Source organism: Hemiscyllium ocellatum, chromosome 15, assembly GCF_020745735.1.
Source record: "Hemiscyllium ocellatum isolate sHemOce1 chromosome 15, sHemOce1.pat.X.cur, whole genome shotgun sequence".
Lineage (NCBI taxonomy): Eukaryota > Metazoa > Chordata > Chondrichthyes > Orectolobiformes > Hemiscylliidae > Hemiscyllium > Hemiscyllium ocellatum.
The window spans coordinates 55,276,586-55,293,187 of NC_083415.1; the positions used below are offsets into that span (position 1 = coordinate 55,276,586).

Genomic DNA, 16,602 nt, shown 5'->3' on the forward strand with positions numbered 1-16,602 from the left:
GTAGCATGTCACATTATCTAAATTGAACTTCATCTGCCACTCCTCAGCCCATTGGCCCATCTCATCAAGGTCCAGTTGTATTTTGAGGTAACCTTTTTCACTGTCCACTACACCTCCAATTTTGGTGTAATCTGCAAACTTACTAATCACACCTCCTGTGTTCACATCTAAATGATCCATGAATATAACACAGCACACCAGTGACTGCTGATAGCAACAAGTTATTCCACATATCTTCTTCGTGACAATAAGAAATGTTATTTCCTCAGTCTAAGTTCTTTGTCTTTAAAAGAACAAATCTAGAAATAATAAGCCCTTTAAATGAGAAATGGATAGGGTGGATAGGAGAGATCATGTGCAAGAATAACTAACAGACATAGATGGAATTGTTGTCCCATTTGTTTAATTAAACTGAAGCATGTTTGTCAATAGTTCCACGTTGCATTCTATTGGAAATAACCAATCAGAGACAACCTGCCAATAATCAGTACCCTTTTGTCACATAATATAAATTGCTGCTTCCTCTGAAATTTGGCACTCTTGCATCTATCCTGATGAATGCAAGACAAAAATTTTGACATCATGTCTTTATTTCAGGAATTAAGATGAGGGAAATAAAATGCGTGAGAGAAATGAGTGTGAGAAAGATAGGAACAAGACAAAGAAATAAAAAACAGAGATTGATAAGAGAGGGCTGATGTTCTTTAACATTCCCATCTTCCATCTGCAATGCCATTGTCAAAAAACCTACCCATTTAACGTTATGAGGCAAATTACATCAGATCACTATCTTTCAAGGTGAAAGGAAAACTCTTTCCTTATAATGCATTCTTTTGTTACCAGGGATTAATCTTGTAGCTCTCATAAGATCTTCCTCCACAGCCGGCTCTAGCAAGGACACGCTAACCCTTGGAGAGAAGAAATTCCTCCTTATCTCAACCTTAAATTGTGCTATCCCACCCTCCCTCCTCAATATTCTGAGACTATGCCCTTTGGTCCTAGACTCTCCCATGAAAAGAAACATCCCCTCAGCATTTATCCTGTCAGAATCGTATTTTTTTTCAATGGGATCGATCATCTCTCCTCATCTGCTGAACATCCAGGGCTATCATTTCTCCATAACATCCCCCACCAAAACTGGATAGACCACTGGACATGATGGGCGGATTGGCCCCACCCTATTGTCATAAGGCTTGCAGGATTCTGGAACAGATGGCTTTTGAAGTCTAAATTCCTGCACTTTCCATTCGCTTGCTCTGCATCAATTGAAAGAGGTTAAGTATTAAGGTTTTCAGCCGATAAGCCACGACAGTATTCCTGGGATAGAAATTCCCGACCTTTTTTTTATCTTACACCGGTGGCATTTTCCTTCTTTGTGGTTCACCTAGAGGGATGACCCAGTTTATTGTGCAGCCCGACTGAGTGCAACAGTTCAGTAATTCCACTCTGCAGCAAGTGTCCCGCCAGGAAAATCTACAATGGACAAAGTCCCACAAAGCGTTCATTCTTCACCGCACAGCCCTTATCTCACTTCGCACGGTCTCCTCTGGTCAAGCAGTGGTTAAAACCCGGAGGAGCCAATGCCATTCACTCACAGATCAGGAGTTAAACCCTTTGGACTGAGAGGTCAGGCGCTTTCGTTAAAGTCTCTGAAAGCTTCAGGTATTGACTGGCTGCGGTTCCAGTGGCAGAGAGGAGCAGGGAAGTGTGTCCGAAACCCAGCCACAGGAGCATGGAGAAGGTCGCCGTGATCGCCAAGAAGGTTTGGTGTCTTCGCAAAAGCATCGTGGTCTGCTTGGCCCCTCTAGTCTTCTCACCAATCCTCTTCACCACGCCTCCCAAGGTAAGGTAAAAACCTGCAGACCCTGACTGCTGTGGGTAAATTGGACGGGGTTTGTTACAATTGGAAGCATTAGTCACTTTTTGTGTCCGTGGAAAGGAAACATAATTGGAAGGAGAGAGAGTCTTCACACACAACTTGAATTTCAGCTTCTGTGCAGATCGAGGCCATTCAGCCCATCCAGTCTGGACCAACCCTCTGAAGGGCATCCCAGTATTTACCATGGCTCATCCACAATGGGCAATTCAGCATGGCTAATCCACTTGATCTGCACATCTTTGAACTGTGGGAGGAAACCAGAGCACCCGCAGGAGACCCATGCAGACACAGGGAGAATGTGAAAACTCCACACAGACAGTCACCCGAGGGTGGAATTGAACCCAGCTCCCTGGCCATACTGTGAGGTGGCAGTGCTAACTCCCCTGCATTTGACCCATATTGCTGTAAACGTTTCCCCTCACTAACTTTGCTACCATAAAATAATCCCATTAAATTGCCCTTCATTCAGGACTATTTCTACAAAACATCCCTACCCATCTCTTTTCCGGAACATGCATGTTCTTTAGGTGTCTGCCAGTGAAAATTAATGACTGCATATGCACATAGCATTTTTAAATGTATTCATTGCTGTTAGAAACAGGTAGCAAATCTACTGCATCAGTAATCTACTTTCCAGTTAACTGCGGTTCCTATAAGAAAGGGTGGCACGGTGGCTCAGTGGTTAGCACAGCGTCAGGGACATGGGTTTGATTCCAGCCTCGGGCAACTGTCTGTGTGGGTTTGCATATTCTCCCCGTGTCTGTGTGGGTTTGCTCTGGTTTCCTCCCACAGTCCAAAGATAGGTAGGTTACGTGGATTGGCCATGCTAAATTGCCCAAAGTGTCCAGGGATGTGTAGGTTAGGTGCATTAGTCAGGGGGTAAATATAGGATAATAGGGTAGAGGAATGGGTCTTGATGGGTTGCTTTTTGGAGGGTTGGTGTGGATTTGTTAGGCCAAAGGGCTTGTTTCCACACTGTAGAGGTTCCATGAAAGTTAGATCTTTGTCGGCAATTATAACTCATTCCTTTGTTTTGGAAGAGGTATACATAGAAACATAGGAGCAGGAGTAAGCCATTCAACCCTTTGAGCCTGCTACACTATTCATCACAATCATGGCTGATCATCCAACTCAGTACTCTGTTCCCACTTTCTCCACATACCCTCTGATCCCTTTAGCTCTGAGAATCCTGTCTAACTCATTCTTGAAAACATTCAATGTTTTAGCCTCAACTATTCTATGTGGCAGAGAATTCCACAGGCTCACCGTTCTCTAAGTGCCATTTCTCCTCATCTCCGTCCTAAGTGTCATACCCCGTATCCTTAGACTGTGAGCCCTGATTCTGAACTCCCTGGTCATTGGAATTATCCCCTGTGCGCTTACCCTGTTAGACCTGGTAGAATTTTATAGGTTTTTACAAGATCCCTCCTCATTCTTCCAAACTCCTGTGAATTTAGTCCTAACCAATCCAGTCCCCCTTTATACATCAGAATGACATTTGAGGGACTGGTCTGATAAATCTGTGTTACCCTCCCTCCATAGACAGAACATCCTTCCCGAGATAAGATTAGATTCCCTACAGTGTAAGAACAAGCCTTTCGGCCCAACCAGTCCACACCGACCCTCCTAAGAGTAACCCATCCAGACCAATTTCCCTCTGACTAATGCAGCTAACACTATGGGCAATTTAGCATGGCCAATTCACCTGACCTGCACATCTTTGGACTGTGGGAGGAAACCCACGCAGACACAGGGAGAATGTGCAAATTCCACACAGGCAGTCACCCGAGGCTGGAATCGAACTCAGGTCCCTGGCACTGTGCTAACCACTGAGCCACCGTGCCGCCCCAAAGATAAGGAGCGCAAAGCTATACAAAATATTTCAGGTGTGTTCTCACCAAGGCCCTGTACAGTCGCAGCAAAACATCCCTGCTCCTGTACTCAATTCCTCTTCTCCTGAAGGCCAATGCATCAGTGACCTTCACTGTATGCTACACAAAAAGGGACAATGAGATAGCCTTGGCAGGTAAGGTTCAGGATAATCCAAAGAGAATTGATTAGAACATTAAGAGCAAGAGAGCAACCAGAGAGAGTAAGGCCTCTTAAAGGTCAAAGGGGACATCCTTGTGTAGAACCTCAGGAGATGGGAGAGATAATGAATTTTTCGCATCACTTTTTACTGTGGAAAAGGAAATGGACACTAGAGAACTCAGAGAAACAAATATTGGTGTTTTGAAAGCAGTTCACATTACAGAGGAGGAAGTGCTGGCAGCCCTAGAAAATATAAAGATGGATAATATATCGCAGAACATTGTGGGAAGTGAGAGGGGAAATTGCAGGGTCCCTTGCAGAAATATTTGCATCATATACAATGATGACCGCGGTGCCAGACGATTCAAAAGTGGTTAATGTTTTGCCTTTGTTTAAGAAGGGTTGTAAGGAGAAACCTGGGAACTGTAGGCCTGTGAGTCTGACTTCGGTGGTGGGTGAGTTGTTGGAGGTAGTTCTGAAAGATAGCGTTTATATGCATTTGGAGAGGCAAGGAATAATTAGGGATGGTCTGCAGGGTTTGTGCGAGGAAAATCACATCTCACAAACTTGATTGGGTTTTTTTGGGAAAGCAACCAAGATGATTGATGAGGCCAGAGCAGTGGACATTGTTTACTTGGACTTTAACAAAGCTTTTGACAAGGTTCTGCATGGTAAACAAATTAGTAAAATTAGATCACCTGGGTGAGCTTGCCAATTGGATACAAAATTGTCTGAATGGCAGGAGACAGAGGGTGGTGGTGGGGGATTGTTTTTCAGACTGGAGGCCTGTAACCAGTGGTGGTTCCACAGGAATAAGTACTGGGTTCATTTTCGTTTGTCATTTAGATGCATGATTTAGATGAAAATACAGAAAACCTGGTTAATAAGCTTGCAGATGACGCCAACATTGGTGGTGTAGTGGACAGTGATGAAGGTTATCTGAGATTACAAAGAGGTCTTGGTCAATTGGGTCAATGGGCTGAGGAGTGGCAGATGGAGTTTAGTTTGGATAAATGCAAGAAGATATTGCATCTTGGTAAAACAAACAGGGGCAGGATTTATACTATTAAAATGAGGGCCTTGGGTAGTGTGGTAGCTCAGAGGGACCTAGGGTTTCAGGTACATAATTCTTTGACGTTTGCGACACATTTAGACAGGATACATAGAACATAGGACAGTACAGCGCAGCACAGGCCCTTCAGCCCACAATGTTGTGCCAAGCACTTAGCTTAATCTAAGATCGATGTAACCTACAAACTCCTCAATTTACTGCCATCCATGCGCTTGTCCAGCAGTTGCTTAAATGTCTGACTCTACTACCACCACTGGCAGTGTATTCCATGCACTCACTGCTCTCTGCATAAAAAACTTACCTCTGACATCTCCCCTATACCTTCCTTCAATCACCTTAAAATTATAACCCCTCGTGACAGCCATTTCTGGCCCTGGGGAAACGTCTCTGGGTATCCACTCTATCTATGCCTCTCATTACACCTCTATCAAATCACCTCTCTTCCTTCTTCTCTCTAGTGTGAAAAGCTCTAGCTCCCTCAACCTCTCTTCATAAGTCTAACCACCAATTCAGACAGCATCCTGGTAAATCTCCTCTGCACCATCTCTAAACCATCTACATCCTTCCTATAATGAGGTGACCAGAACTGAACACAGTATTCCAAGTGTGGTCTAACCAGGATTTTATAGAGCTGTAGCAAAACCTTCTAGTCTTTAACTCAATCCCCAAATAATGAAAGTGAAAACACTATATGCCTTCTTAACAACTCTATCAACTTGGGTGGCAACTTTGAGGGATTTATGTTCATGAACCCCAAGGTCCCACTGTTCCACCATACTGCCAAGAATCCTGCCTTTAACCCTGTATTCAGCATTTAAATTCAACCTTCCAAAATGAATCACTTCACATTTATCCAGGTTGAACTCCATCTGCCACTTCTCAGCCCAGCTCTGCATCCTGTTAATGTCTTGTTGTAGCCTGCAACAGCCCCCAACACCATCTACAACACTATCGACCTTTGTGTCATCGGCAAACTTACTAACCCACCCTTCCACTTCTTCATTCAAGTCATTTACAAAAATTACAAAGAGCAGAGGCCCAAGATTAGATCCCTGCATGACACCATTGGTCACGGTCCTCCAGTCGGAATAGTTTCCATCCACTACCACTCGTTGTCTTCTTTCAGCCTGCCAATTCTGTATCCAGACAGCCAAAGGATGATTGAGAAGGGGTTTAGCACTCTTGCCTTCATTGCTCAGATCTTTGAGTATAGGAGTTGGGACATTATGTTAAAGTTGTACAGGACATTAGTGAGGTCTCTTCTGGAGTACTGTGTCCAGTTCTGGTTGCCTTGTTATAGGAAGGACATTATTAAGCTGGAGGCAGTTCAGAAAACATTTACCAGGATGTTGCCGGGAATGGAGAGTTTGAGTTGTATGGGAAGTCACACAGCTTGGAAACAGGCTCTTCCGTCTAACCAGTCCATGCCGACCATAATCCCAAACTAAACTAGTCCCACCTGTCTGCGCTGGGCCCACATCCCTCCAAACATTTCGCATTCATGAACTAATGCAAATACTTTTTTAAATATTGTAACTATACCTGCATCCACCACTTCCTCTGGAGGTTCATTCCACACATGAACCAGTCTCTGTATAAAATAGTTGCCCCTCGTGTCTTTTTTAAATCTTTCTCCTCTCACCTGAAAAATACTCCCCCAGGCTTGAAATCCCACACCTCGGAAAAATACGCCTGTCATTCACCCTATCTGTGTCCCTCATGATTTTACAAACCTCTGTAAAGTCACCCCTTAACCTCTTATGCTCCAGTGAAAAAAGTCCCAGCCTTTCCAGTCTCTCCTTATAACTCGAACTTTCCATTCCAGATGACATCCTGATAGATCTTTTGCCGAACACTCCCCAGTTTAATAATATCTTTCCTATAACGGAGAGACCTGAGGAAAAAAGCATGTCTTTTAATGATCATACTAATGTAGACTTGACAGCAGACCAAATGGGCAGCGTTTAGCATTGTTTTCAGGGAAGAGATAGGGGTCCCTTCACAGGGTTTCTGCAGGGGAATGATGCCTTTTGACTTCAGTACAAAAAGTCACATTTAAGAAGAAGATGATGATATTTGCTACAAAATATTATCCCCCCCTATTAATATTCCAAGGGTATTCTATTAGGGTAATGGCACTAGATTGAAGTGTAATACTTGAAACAGAATTGGACAAATACTTTCAGGGAAATATTATAAGGTAGTGGGGAAACAGAAGTGGAGTGGGTTTATTTCAAGAGATCTACTCAACAGCCAAGCACAGAAATAATGGACTGAATGGCCTCTTTCTATGGTATATTATTCTACAATTCTAAGAAACTCAATTTTTTTCCATATTATAAAATGGTTGCATTGACAAGTCTATCTTTCCTAGGAGGGAAGATGCCTGTATGTGATTCTACTCATGGCGATGTACTGGTGCACAGAAGCTTTGCCGATCGCTGTGACATCCCTGCTTCCCATGAGCCTCTTTCCCCTACTTGGTATTTTACCATCTTCCAAAGTCTGTCCTCAGTACTTTCTCGACACCAATGCTCTCTTCTTGAGTGGCCTGATCATGGCATTGGCGATTGAGGAGTGGAACTTGCACCGTCGAATAGCATTGGCTGTCCTTTTATTTGTGGGATTGTCTCCATCCATGTAAGTAATGACAATACAAATGAATTTTCATTTACTAATGCACTTAAGGGAAAGGATGTGCTCTTCCTAACTCCAGTTGAGAATAAAATTTTTCCAGTCAGTACCATGTTACAACGATAGGTTTTTTATTATAGAAACACCATTTTCCCTTAGTGGTCCAATGATAATTCTTATCCATTACAACCCCAAAGTTATGCATTTCTGATAAGTCGTTGCAAAAATGCATATACTAAAAGTTAACAATTATCTAGTTGAAACAATCCACTTAATTAATGCAACAGTCTCCCAATATGCTGAAATTTCCTAATAGGTTCTACTTATCAGCATCAGAAAGAATCAAGTGAAAGGTTGTCATAACCTTGGACAAACTATGTGAACCACAAATATTAGCTCAGACAAAGAAGTTAATTATATCTTTAGTTATAAACAAATCTTAAATGTATGAATCTGAAAATATGTTGAACAAAGAACTAAACAGTAAACCAATCTGCCTTCATCATTTCGCAAATTCAACTAGTCATTATTTTAACACTTAGGAAGTAAGTTTCAGTATCGCCACTAGGCAGTACATAGGAACATAGACAATAGGATAGAACTAGGCCATTCAGCCCATTAAGCCTGCCTCACCACTCAACTAGACGTTCTACCCCAGTGCCATTTTGTTGCTCCAACTTCATATCCCTTGAGATCTTTAATATCTAGAAAACTGCTGATCTCTATCTTGAACATAACTGAGCCACTGCAGCCCTCATGAGTAAAGAATTCCAAAGATTCAACACGCTGCTAGGGAAAAAAAGGTCCTCCTTGTCTAGTTCTGAATGTCTTAACCCTTATTCTGAGACTGTGCTGCGTGGTAGTAGACTCCCTTAACCTGAGGAAACGTTCTTCTTATGTCAATCCTGTTGAGCTTCAAAAGAACTTTGTATGCCTCAGTTATTGTTATAAACTCTTGATAATACAGGCCCAGCCTTCTCATTCTCTCCTCACATTTCCTCACTCTTTGGAATCGTCTGGTGAACCTTCATTACGCTTCCATGATGACAACTAGATATTTCCTTATGTAAGGAGACTGAAACTGCGCATAATACCCAGGAGCAATCCCACTAATGTTTACGTTCTTAAACCTGCTCTTTATCTCATCCCAATACACATATTTATTGGCATGTACACTGTTGTACATTAAAACAATGATATATTCACAAAGTCAAGAACAGCAAACATACTTCATATAATTTTTTAAAAATCAAGTACATTCTTGTTAAATATTCATTACTGAATAGATAGTGAAGAAGGTGTATGTATGCTTTCCTTTATAGGTCAGAGTATTGAGTATAGGAGTGAAGAGGTCAAGTTGCAGCTGTAGAGGACATTGGTTAGGCCGCTTTTGGAATACTGCGTGCATTTCTGGTCTCCTTCCAATCGGAAGGGTGTTGTGAAACTTGAAAGGATTCAGAAAAGATTTACAAGGATGTTGCCAGGGTTGGAGGATTTGAGCTACAGGGAGAGGCTGAATAGGCTGGGGCTGTTTTCCCTGGAGCGTCGGAGTCTGAGGGGTGACCTTATAGAGGTTTACAAAATCATGAGGGCATAGAGTAAATAGACAAAGTCTTTTCTCTGGGTGGGGGAGTCCAGAACTAGAGGCCATAGCTTTAGGGTGAGAGGGGAAAGATATAAAAGGGACCTAAGGGGCAACTTTTTCACGCAGAGAGTGGTACGTGTATGGAATGAGCTGCCAGAGGAGGTGATGGAGGCTGGTACAATTACAACATTTAAAAGGCATCTGGATGGGTATATGAATAGGAAGGGTTTGGAGGGATATGGGCCTGGTGCTGGCAGGTGGGATGAGATTGGGTTGGAATACCTGGTCGGCATGGACGGGTTGGATTGAAGGGTCTGTTTCTGTGCTGTACGTCTCTGTGACTCTATGACTCTATAACATTTTGCTTAAGTCTTAAAATATGTAAAATATTTCTTGAGTCATCTGCCTGTTCCTGAGGATGGCCAATTTTCATTTCCATTGTAGAATAGAATAGAATAGAATCCTTAAAGTGTGGAAACAGGCCCTTCGACCCAGCAAATCTACACCAACCCTCCAAAGAGTATCCCATCTAAACTCGTTTCCCATTACTTTATCTTTACCCCTGACTAATGCACCTTACCTACACAGCCCTGAATACTACGGGCAATTTAGAATGGTCAATTGACCTATCCTGCACATCTATGGATTGTGGGAAGAAACCAGAGCACCCAGAGGAAATCCACACAGATACAGGGAGAATGTGCAAACTCCACACAGTCACCCAATTGATCCCGGGCCCCTGGCACTATGATGCAGTAAGTGCACCTGGTCACTGAAAATTAAAATTGGAGTTGTTCTGTAATCAGCGGAAAACAGCTAACATGAAAATTTCAGCCTTCATTTTACAGATTTTCAGTCAACCTTAATACGATTTTGCACGCTCTAATTTACAATACAGTTTAGAACTTTTTGTGGCCAATATTTTATGACTGAATTTAATCTGTCCATTTTAAATGAGCTAATGTTTACATTTACAATCTGATTCACGTATCTCAGCTCAGTTGATGTAACTTCTTAGAAGATGTGGGTATTATATACGTCAGTGTCAATTATGCAAAAATACAAATAAAATAGATTCCTAGAGTCTAAAGAATAATATTGACAATTAAATCAAGGAAAAATATTCCTTTTCAAATTTTTGATCATAAGACCTAAATTCTGACTCTTTAAGTAAAGTATATAAATGACTTAAATCTGTCTGGAAATAATATGTGATGATGTGCTCACTAGATATTAAAATTTGCTAAAGGTGGGTGAAATGGAAGGTGATGAGTCTTAATATTTTCATGAATAATTTATAAAGTGTTCAATGGAGCCTTTCTGTGGAATCAAATGCCATCTCTCAGCACAGTTAACAAGAGCTGGAATGTAATGGTTGTTTCCTTTTTTAGTCACCTTATAGAAATTTGTTTTTTGCATTGAAACGTTGAAATTGCTGGTTGCCATTTTGTATTGCATAACCACTTGCATTTACCATTTGAAACCTAAATAGTTTAATAACTTGTTCTGAGGAAGGGTGACTCGACCCCAAATGTTAACTCTGATTTATCTCCACAGCTGCTGCCAGACCTGCTGAACTTTTCCAGCAATTTTTGTTTTTGGTTCTGATTTACAGCATCCGCAGTTCTTTCAGTTTTTATTTAGGATAACAACTTTCCCACATGGTAGAAAGGTTGACTCTACAGAGCTAATTCTCTGATTTAGCCCACTGGGTGAGGTGAAGTATTTGCAGAGAATGCAGGTTGAAAATCAATGGTTTCATTGACTTTCAATCCATCAAAATGAATGTTTGGAGAAATGAAAATGCAGGCCTGTGAATTCTTCATCAGTAATCCTTGTGAGTAGTGTTCCAGAAATTCCGATGATTCTGCTATAAAACGCTTTAATGTGAATTGGCTGTAACACAATCGATGAATTGGGGACACTGTTGCTCAAGTGCGAACCTTAAAAATGTGTTGGTTGTAACGCGATTAATTGTTTCTAAAGTGAAATTTTTCTATATTGCACAAGAATGCAGCTATCGTGTTATAAAGAACTGTAAGTAATCTAAGTAATTCAAACATACATATATCCATGAACATATATGATGTTATATAATTGAATGCAAATATTGCCAGTGCCACCACTAGGTGGTGCAGTGACCACAAGCATACAGAAACACATCAGTGCAGTCAAACAGACTCTAGATAAGAGTGGTGCTGGAAATGCACAGCAGGTCAGGCAGCAGCCGAGGAGCAGGAAAATCAACGTTTCGGGCAAACGTCCTTCATCAGGAATGAGGAAGGGAGCCTCCAGGGTGGAGAGATAAATGGGAAGAGAGGGCTGGGGAGAAAGTAGCCAAGAGTACAATAGGTGGATGGAGGTGGGGATGAAGGTGAGAGGTTGGAGAGGAGGGTGGAGCAGATAGGTGGGAAGGGAGATTGGCAGGTAGGACAGGCCAAGAGTATGGTGCTGAGCTGACAGGTTGGAACTGTGTTAAGGTGGGGGAGGGGAAATGAGGAAACTGGTGAAGTCCACATTGATGCCCTGGGGTTGAAGTGTTCCGATGCGGAAGATGAGGCGTTCTTCCTCCAGGCGTTGGATGGTGAGGACGTGGTGGTGGAGGAGGCCCGGGACCTGCATGTCCTCGGCAGAGTGGGAGGGGGAGTTGAAATGTTCGGCCACGGGGCAGTGTGGTTGATTGGTGCGGGTGTCCCGGAGATGTTCCCTAAAGTGCTCTGCGAGAAGGTATCCAGTCTCCCCAATGTAGAGGAGACAGCATTGGGAGCAACGATATAAATGACATTGGTGGATGTGCAGGTGAAACTTTGATGGATGTAGAAGGGTTCCTTGACAGCTTGGATGGAGGTGAGGGGCTCAAGTCTCTGAAATGAATGGACATTGGCAGAACTACCTTGTCAGAGTGCAATTTATTAAATTTACAGCACTGCAGTGTGAAAACATCTGTGCAGGCGATGTCTCTGAAGTGAATTGGAGAAGCGTTGATCCAGAACCACACTCAGAAAGAGCATTCGACGCCTAACCTAACGCCTCACTGCTGATGAAGGGCTTTTGCCCGAAATGTTGACTGTCCTGCTCCTCGGATGCTGCCTGACCTGCTGTGCTTTTCCAGCACCACACTCTTGACTCCAGCATCTGCAGTCCTCACTTTCACCTACCGCCTCACCCGTTGACCCATCCTCTGAGTGAAGTAAGGGGGTTGGGTTGAGGATGTGGGGATTGGGGAGGCAGCGAGGTGTAGCAGGCAAGTCAATCCTGAAGAAGAGTCATGTAAAACCCAAAAACAAGAACTCAATTTCTCTCTCCACAGATGCTGCCAGACCTGCTGTGTCTCTCCAGCACTTTGTGTTTGTATTTAGGCAGAAGGCTCCCTTATGCCACTGTGATGTCATTGCTGCCATCTGAGCATGTGCAGGCAGCTGGCAGCCATCTTTGCTGGCCACCTTGGTGTTGGCTACAAACTTTGTGTATGGCTAGAGTTATGGCTAATAGACAACCAATGAACAATGTGTCTCCCAAGTTTGTTTTGGATTTGCCATGACATTTGAAATGTCTGATGCCAGACCATTTCTATGTCTGTGTTCAACCATAACTTGAGTGGTACCACTGGTAACATTTTGGTTCTTCTCTGGTTTTCTTCAAGCCTCCATCAGTCTGCAGCTCAATTTTGTCTGGCCATCTAACTTTTCTTTAAATTTCTTTGTTTTTAACCCTCAATGTCTCCATCAGTTGATGCTATGGGATAAGACTGTCTGTCTTAGTTCCCAATGTCCACACTTGGCTATTCTTCTTCCTCTAACTGGACTCAGCAATCCCTTCAATTCCTGAAGTTCTACTCTTGATCTAATCCACTCATTTGTCCTTCTGTCTGTCCTGTTTCTATGATAGATGAATTATTTGCCATGTCAGTTTGATGTCTAGGTGACAAATTGAAAATCTGCCCTCAACATATTTTGTCCCTCAGCTGAGGTATTATGTAAATATTTTCAGAATGTATCCATTTTCAGTACAGTCCTTTGTCTATCTTTACCCTAATTCAAAATTATTTCAGAAACTCAGAGACTTGTATCAGCAATTTAATCCTATTGTTCTGTTGTGTTTTCTAGGCTTATCCTGGGGATGATGATCACCACATGCTTTCTGTCAATGTGGCTTAGTAACACCGCCACTACTGCCATGATGATGCCAATAGCCAATGCAGTGCTCCAAAGCTTATTTGGCAGTATGGAAGTTACTCCGAGGTCTGGTAAGATTAAAGATGGCTTAGACACTAAAGGTAACCCAATATACTGGATACTTACATTGTGGTACATTGGATTGTCCAACTAGAAAGTTTGAGTTGAATTCCATATCCAGGCTGGGCGTAGAAATCAGGTTTCCCTTACTCCCATCAAACATAACAACTAGTAGTGGGAGTAGGCCATTCAGCCCCTCAAGCCTACTCCTTCGTTTGATGCAATCATGGCTGATCTCATCTGGGCCTCAGTTCAACTTTCCTGCATGCTCCCCATAACTCCTTAACACATTCCTAATTTTAAAAATTGTTTATTTCCTCCTTAAGTTCACTCAGAGTCCTGGCATCCACCATACTCTGGGGTACTGAATTCTACAGATTCACCACTCTTACAGAGAGGTAATTGCTCCTCACCTCTGTTGTAAATTTGCCTCTTCTGCCTTAGACTACAAACTCTCATTCTAGATTACCCCACAAGGGGAAACGTCTGCTCAACATGTAGTTTGTCAATCCCTTTTAGCACCAGACAGATGCTAAATTCAAGTACATCTCCTTTCATCCTTCTAAACTCTAGAGAATATTGGCCTAAACTCTCCTCATAAGACATTAATTTATTTTAATATGAAACAAGACAAAAGGGAGGTTGAACTGATTATAGAGATTTCCATTTTGGTGTAAATTTGTGTTTCATTTGAAGAAATTGTTAGCTTAATGTAGTAACCATAAAAGAAGATAATTTCACTGACTAATGATCATAGAATCCCAGCAGTGTGGAAACAGGCCATTTGTTCCATTGACTCCACACCAACCTTCCAAAGAACATTCCTCCCAGACCCACCTCACCTTGTAATTCTGCATTTCCCATGGCGAACCCACCTAGGCTGCACATCTCTGGACAGTATGGACAATTTAGCGTGGCCAATCCACCTAACCTGCACAGCTTCAGACTGTGGGAAACCCATGCAGACACGTGGAGAATGTGCAAACTCCACACAGGCAGTCGCCCGAGGTTGAATCGAATCCGGGTCCCTGGCATTGTGAGGCAGCAGTGCTAACCACTGAGCCACTAAGAAAATCCTCAGGGAAAAAAAAATTCTCCTTATTTCCATTGTAAATTCTCCTTATTTCCATTACAAGGTGAGGTGGGTCTGGGAGGAATGTTCTTTGGAAGGTTGGTGTGGAGTCAATGGAACAAATGGCCTGCTTCCACACTGCTGGGATTCTATGATCATTAGTCAGTGAAATTATCTTTTTTTATGGTTACTACATTAAGCTAACAATTTCTTCAAATGAAACACAAATTTACACCAAAATGGAAATCTCTGTAATCAGTTCAACCTCCCTTTTGTCTTGTTTCATATTAAAATAAATTAGTGTGCCCCAGTTTTAGTCTCTCTCACAAGAGGAAACATCCTTTCAGTGTCCACCCTGTCAAGTCTTCTATGTTTTCATAAGATTACCTCTCATTCTTCTAAATTCTAAAGGACAAAGGCCTAACACCTCCAACCTTCCATCATGAATCCAATGGTCTTATTCTGACATTCACTGGTTCACTATTCTCACATTACTTTAGCAGAAATCTATTTGTGTGCATAAACAGTTTCCATTAAATCTCTATTAAAACAACAGAAGCTTCAAAATAAATTCCTGTCAGTGGGCTTTAGTCAGTTTTCTGTCTAAATCAGCAAATGGTTCAAAGGTAATGGAGCTTTAATATCAGCAGAAGATCTACAAAAACAGCGCTTCCACTTAGGTCAATCCAGAGGGGGGAGGTGGCTCTTGTGGGAGATGGTTGCAATAAGGCACCAACATGTCACAAATGTTACCCCTGCAATTTGTCAGATGTTAGATGGATTGTCTAGGGTTAGATGTTGTCCAGGTTTTACTGTGGCATAGCATGGGCTGTTTCATTATTGGAGGAGTTGTAAATAGAACTGAACGCTAGGGGCAGCAAATTCCCTACTCGCATGAATGTACAGTTTGGGAACAAGGGTCAGTCTCTTGAGCCTGCTTCAGCATTGGATAAGAGAATGAACTAGTTATGACCCCATCTCCACTTCCCTTTTTAGTCCCTCTACCCTTTGAATCCTTTGTCAATCAATAATCTATCTAACTCAACCCTAGAAATATTCAATGACCCAACCTTGCCTGCTGTCTAGGGAAGAGAATTCCATTCTCTAACAACCTCTTGAGAAACAAATGTTTTCCTGATCTCCATTTTAAACAGTAAACCCCTTTGTTTTAAGCAGTGACCCCTAGTTGTAGCCTCTCCCATGGGAAAACAATCCCCCCCAGAAACTGTCAAGCCTTAGATGTTTCTTCAAAATCACCTGTCATTCTTATAAACTCCAGTAGACATAGGCTAACCCAGCCCAGCCTTTCCTGGTAAGGTAACTGCTTCTAATGCTATTACGTCCTTTCTCAAGTAAGGAGACGGTACTCCAGATGTAGCCTCACCAACTCCCTATTTAATTGTAGAACTTCTCCGCTTTAATGTTCCATTTCCCTTGCAATAAATTACAATATTTAACTTTTTTCTTCCTGACGGAAGGAAGAATGGCTGCATGGGAAGCAGCCTGAGCAGGAAGGGATTTCCACATTTTCTGTTACATCCTGCGAGTATTTCCTCAGTGGGAATGGGGAAGTCTTGTCTCCTGCGGAGCAAAAAGGCAACCTATAACAATCCGTGAAAAATAATTGGGCTATGCAGCACAGTATCCATCTGGTGGTTAATACTATACTCATGAAACTGGAATGGTGCTTCCTATGGGTGAGCCAGAGTCAGTAATGGTGCAGTGAAGGGGTGCAGAATTTGTCATAGGGTCTTCAGCATGTCCCTGTCCTTCCATTTGCATTCAATTCATGGTGGACACTTGTAGTGATTGAAAGCAGGGCCAGGTGGATCTCATTGAGTATGAGATCCTTGATTGGGGCTGTTAACGTAGGCCAACCAGGGAGCCCTGCCTGACAGACATAAACAGGAGATTAATTTTATCAGTTAATAGGGATAAAATAGTCTTACTGTATGATGTAGACATGATTAAAGGCTTTAATTATTCAATTATTTGGTCCTGGGACATGTCTTGTCATTATGTCTGCTAGCTTCACGAGTAATGTATTGTGAGTGATTGAGTGTATTTTTAAAGTTGCATACTCACTATTTAAAT

At 42.3% G+C, this 16,602-nt stretch overlaps 1 protein-coding gene across 1 annotated transcript in view; it reads left to right on the forward strand.

Moving 5' to 3' along the window:
• Nucleotides 1–1,732: 1,732 nt before the first annotated feature.
• Nucleotides 1,733–16,602, forward strand: part of LOC132822842 (Na(+)/dicarboxylate cotransporter 3-like) — a 50,907-nt gene continuing 36,037 nt past the window's right edge. The window contains exons 1-3 of the mRNA XM_060836216.1: nucleotides 1,733–1,843; nucleotides 7,357–7,622; nucleotides 13,308–13,447. Coding sequence (XP_060692199.1) covers nucleotides 1,733–1,843; nucleotides 7,357–7,622; nucleotides 13,308–13,447 — 517 coding nt within the window. The remainder of the gene's footprint in view (nucleotides 1,844–7,356; nucleotides 7,623–13,307; nucleotides 13,448–16,602) is intronic.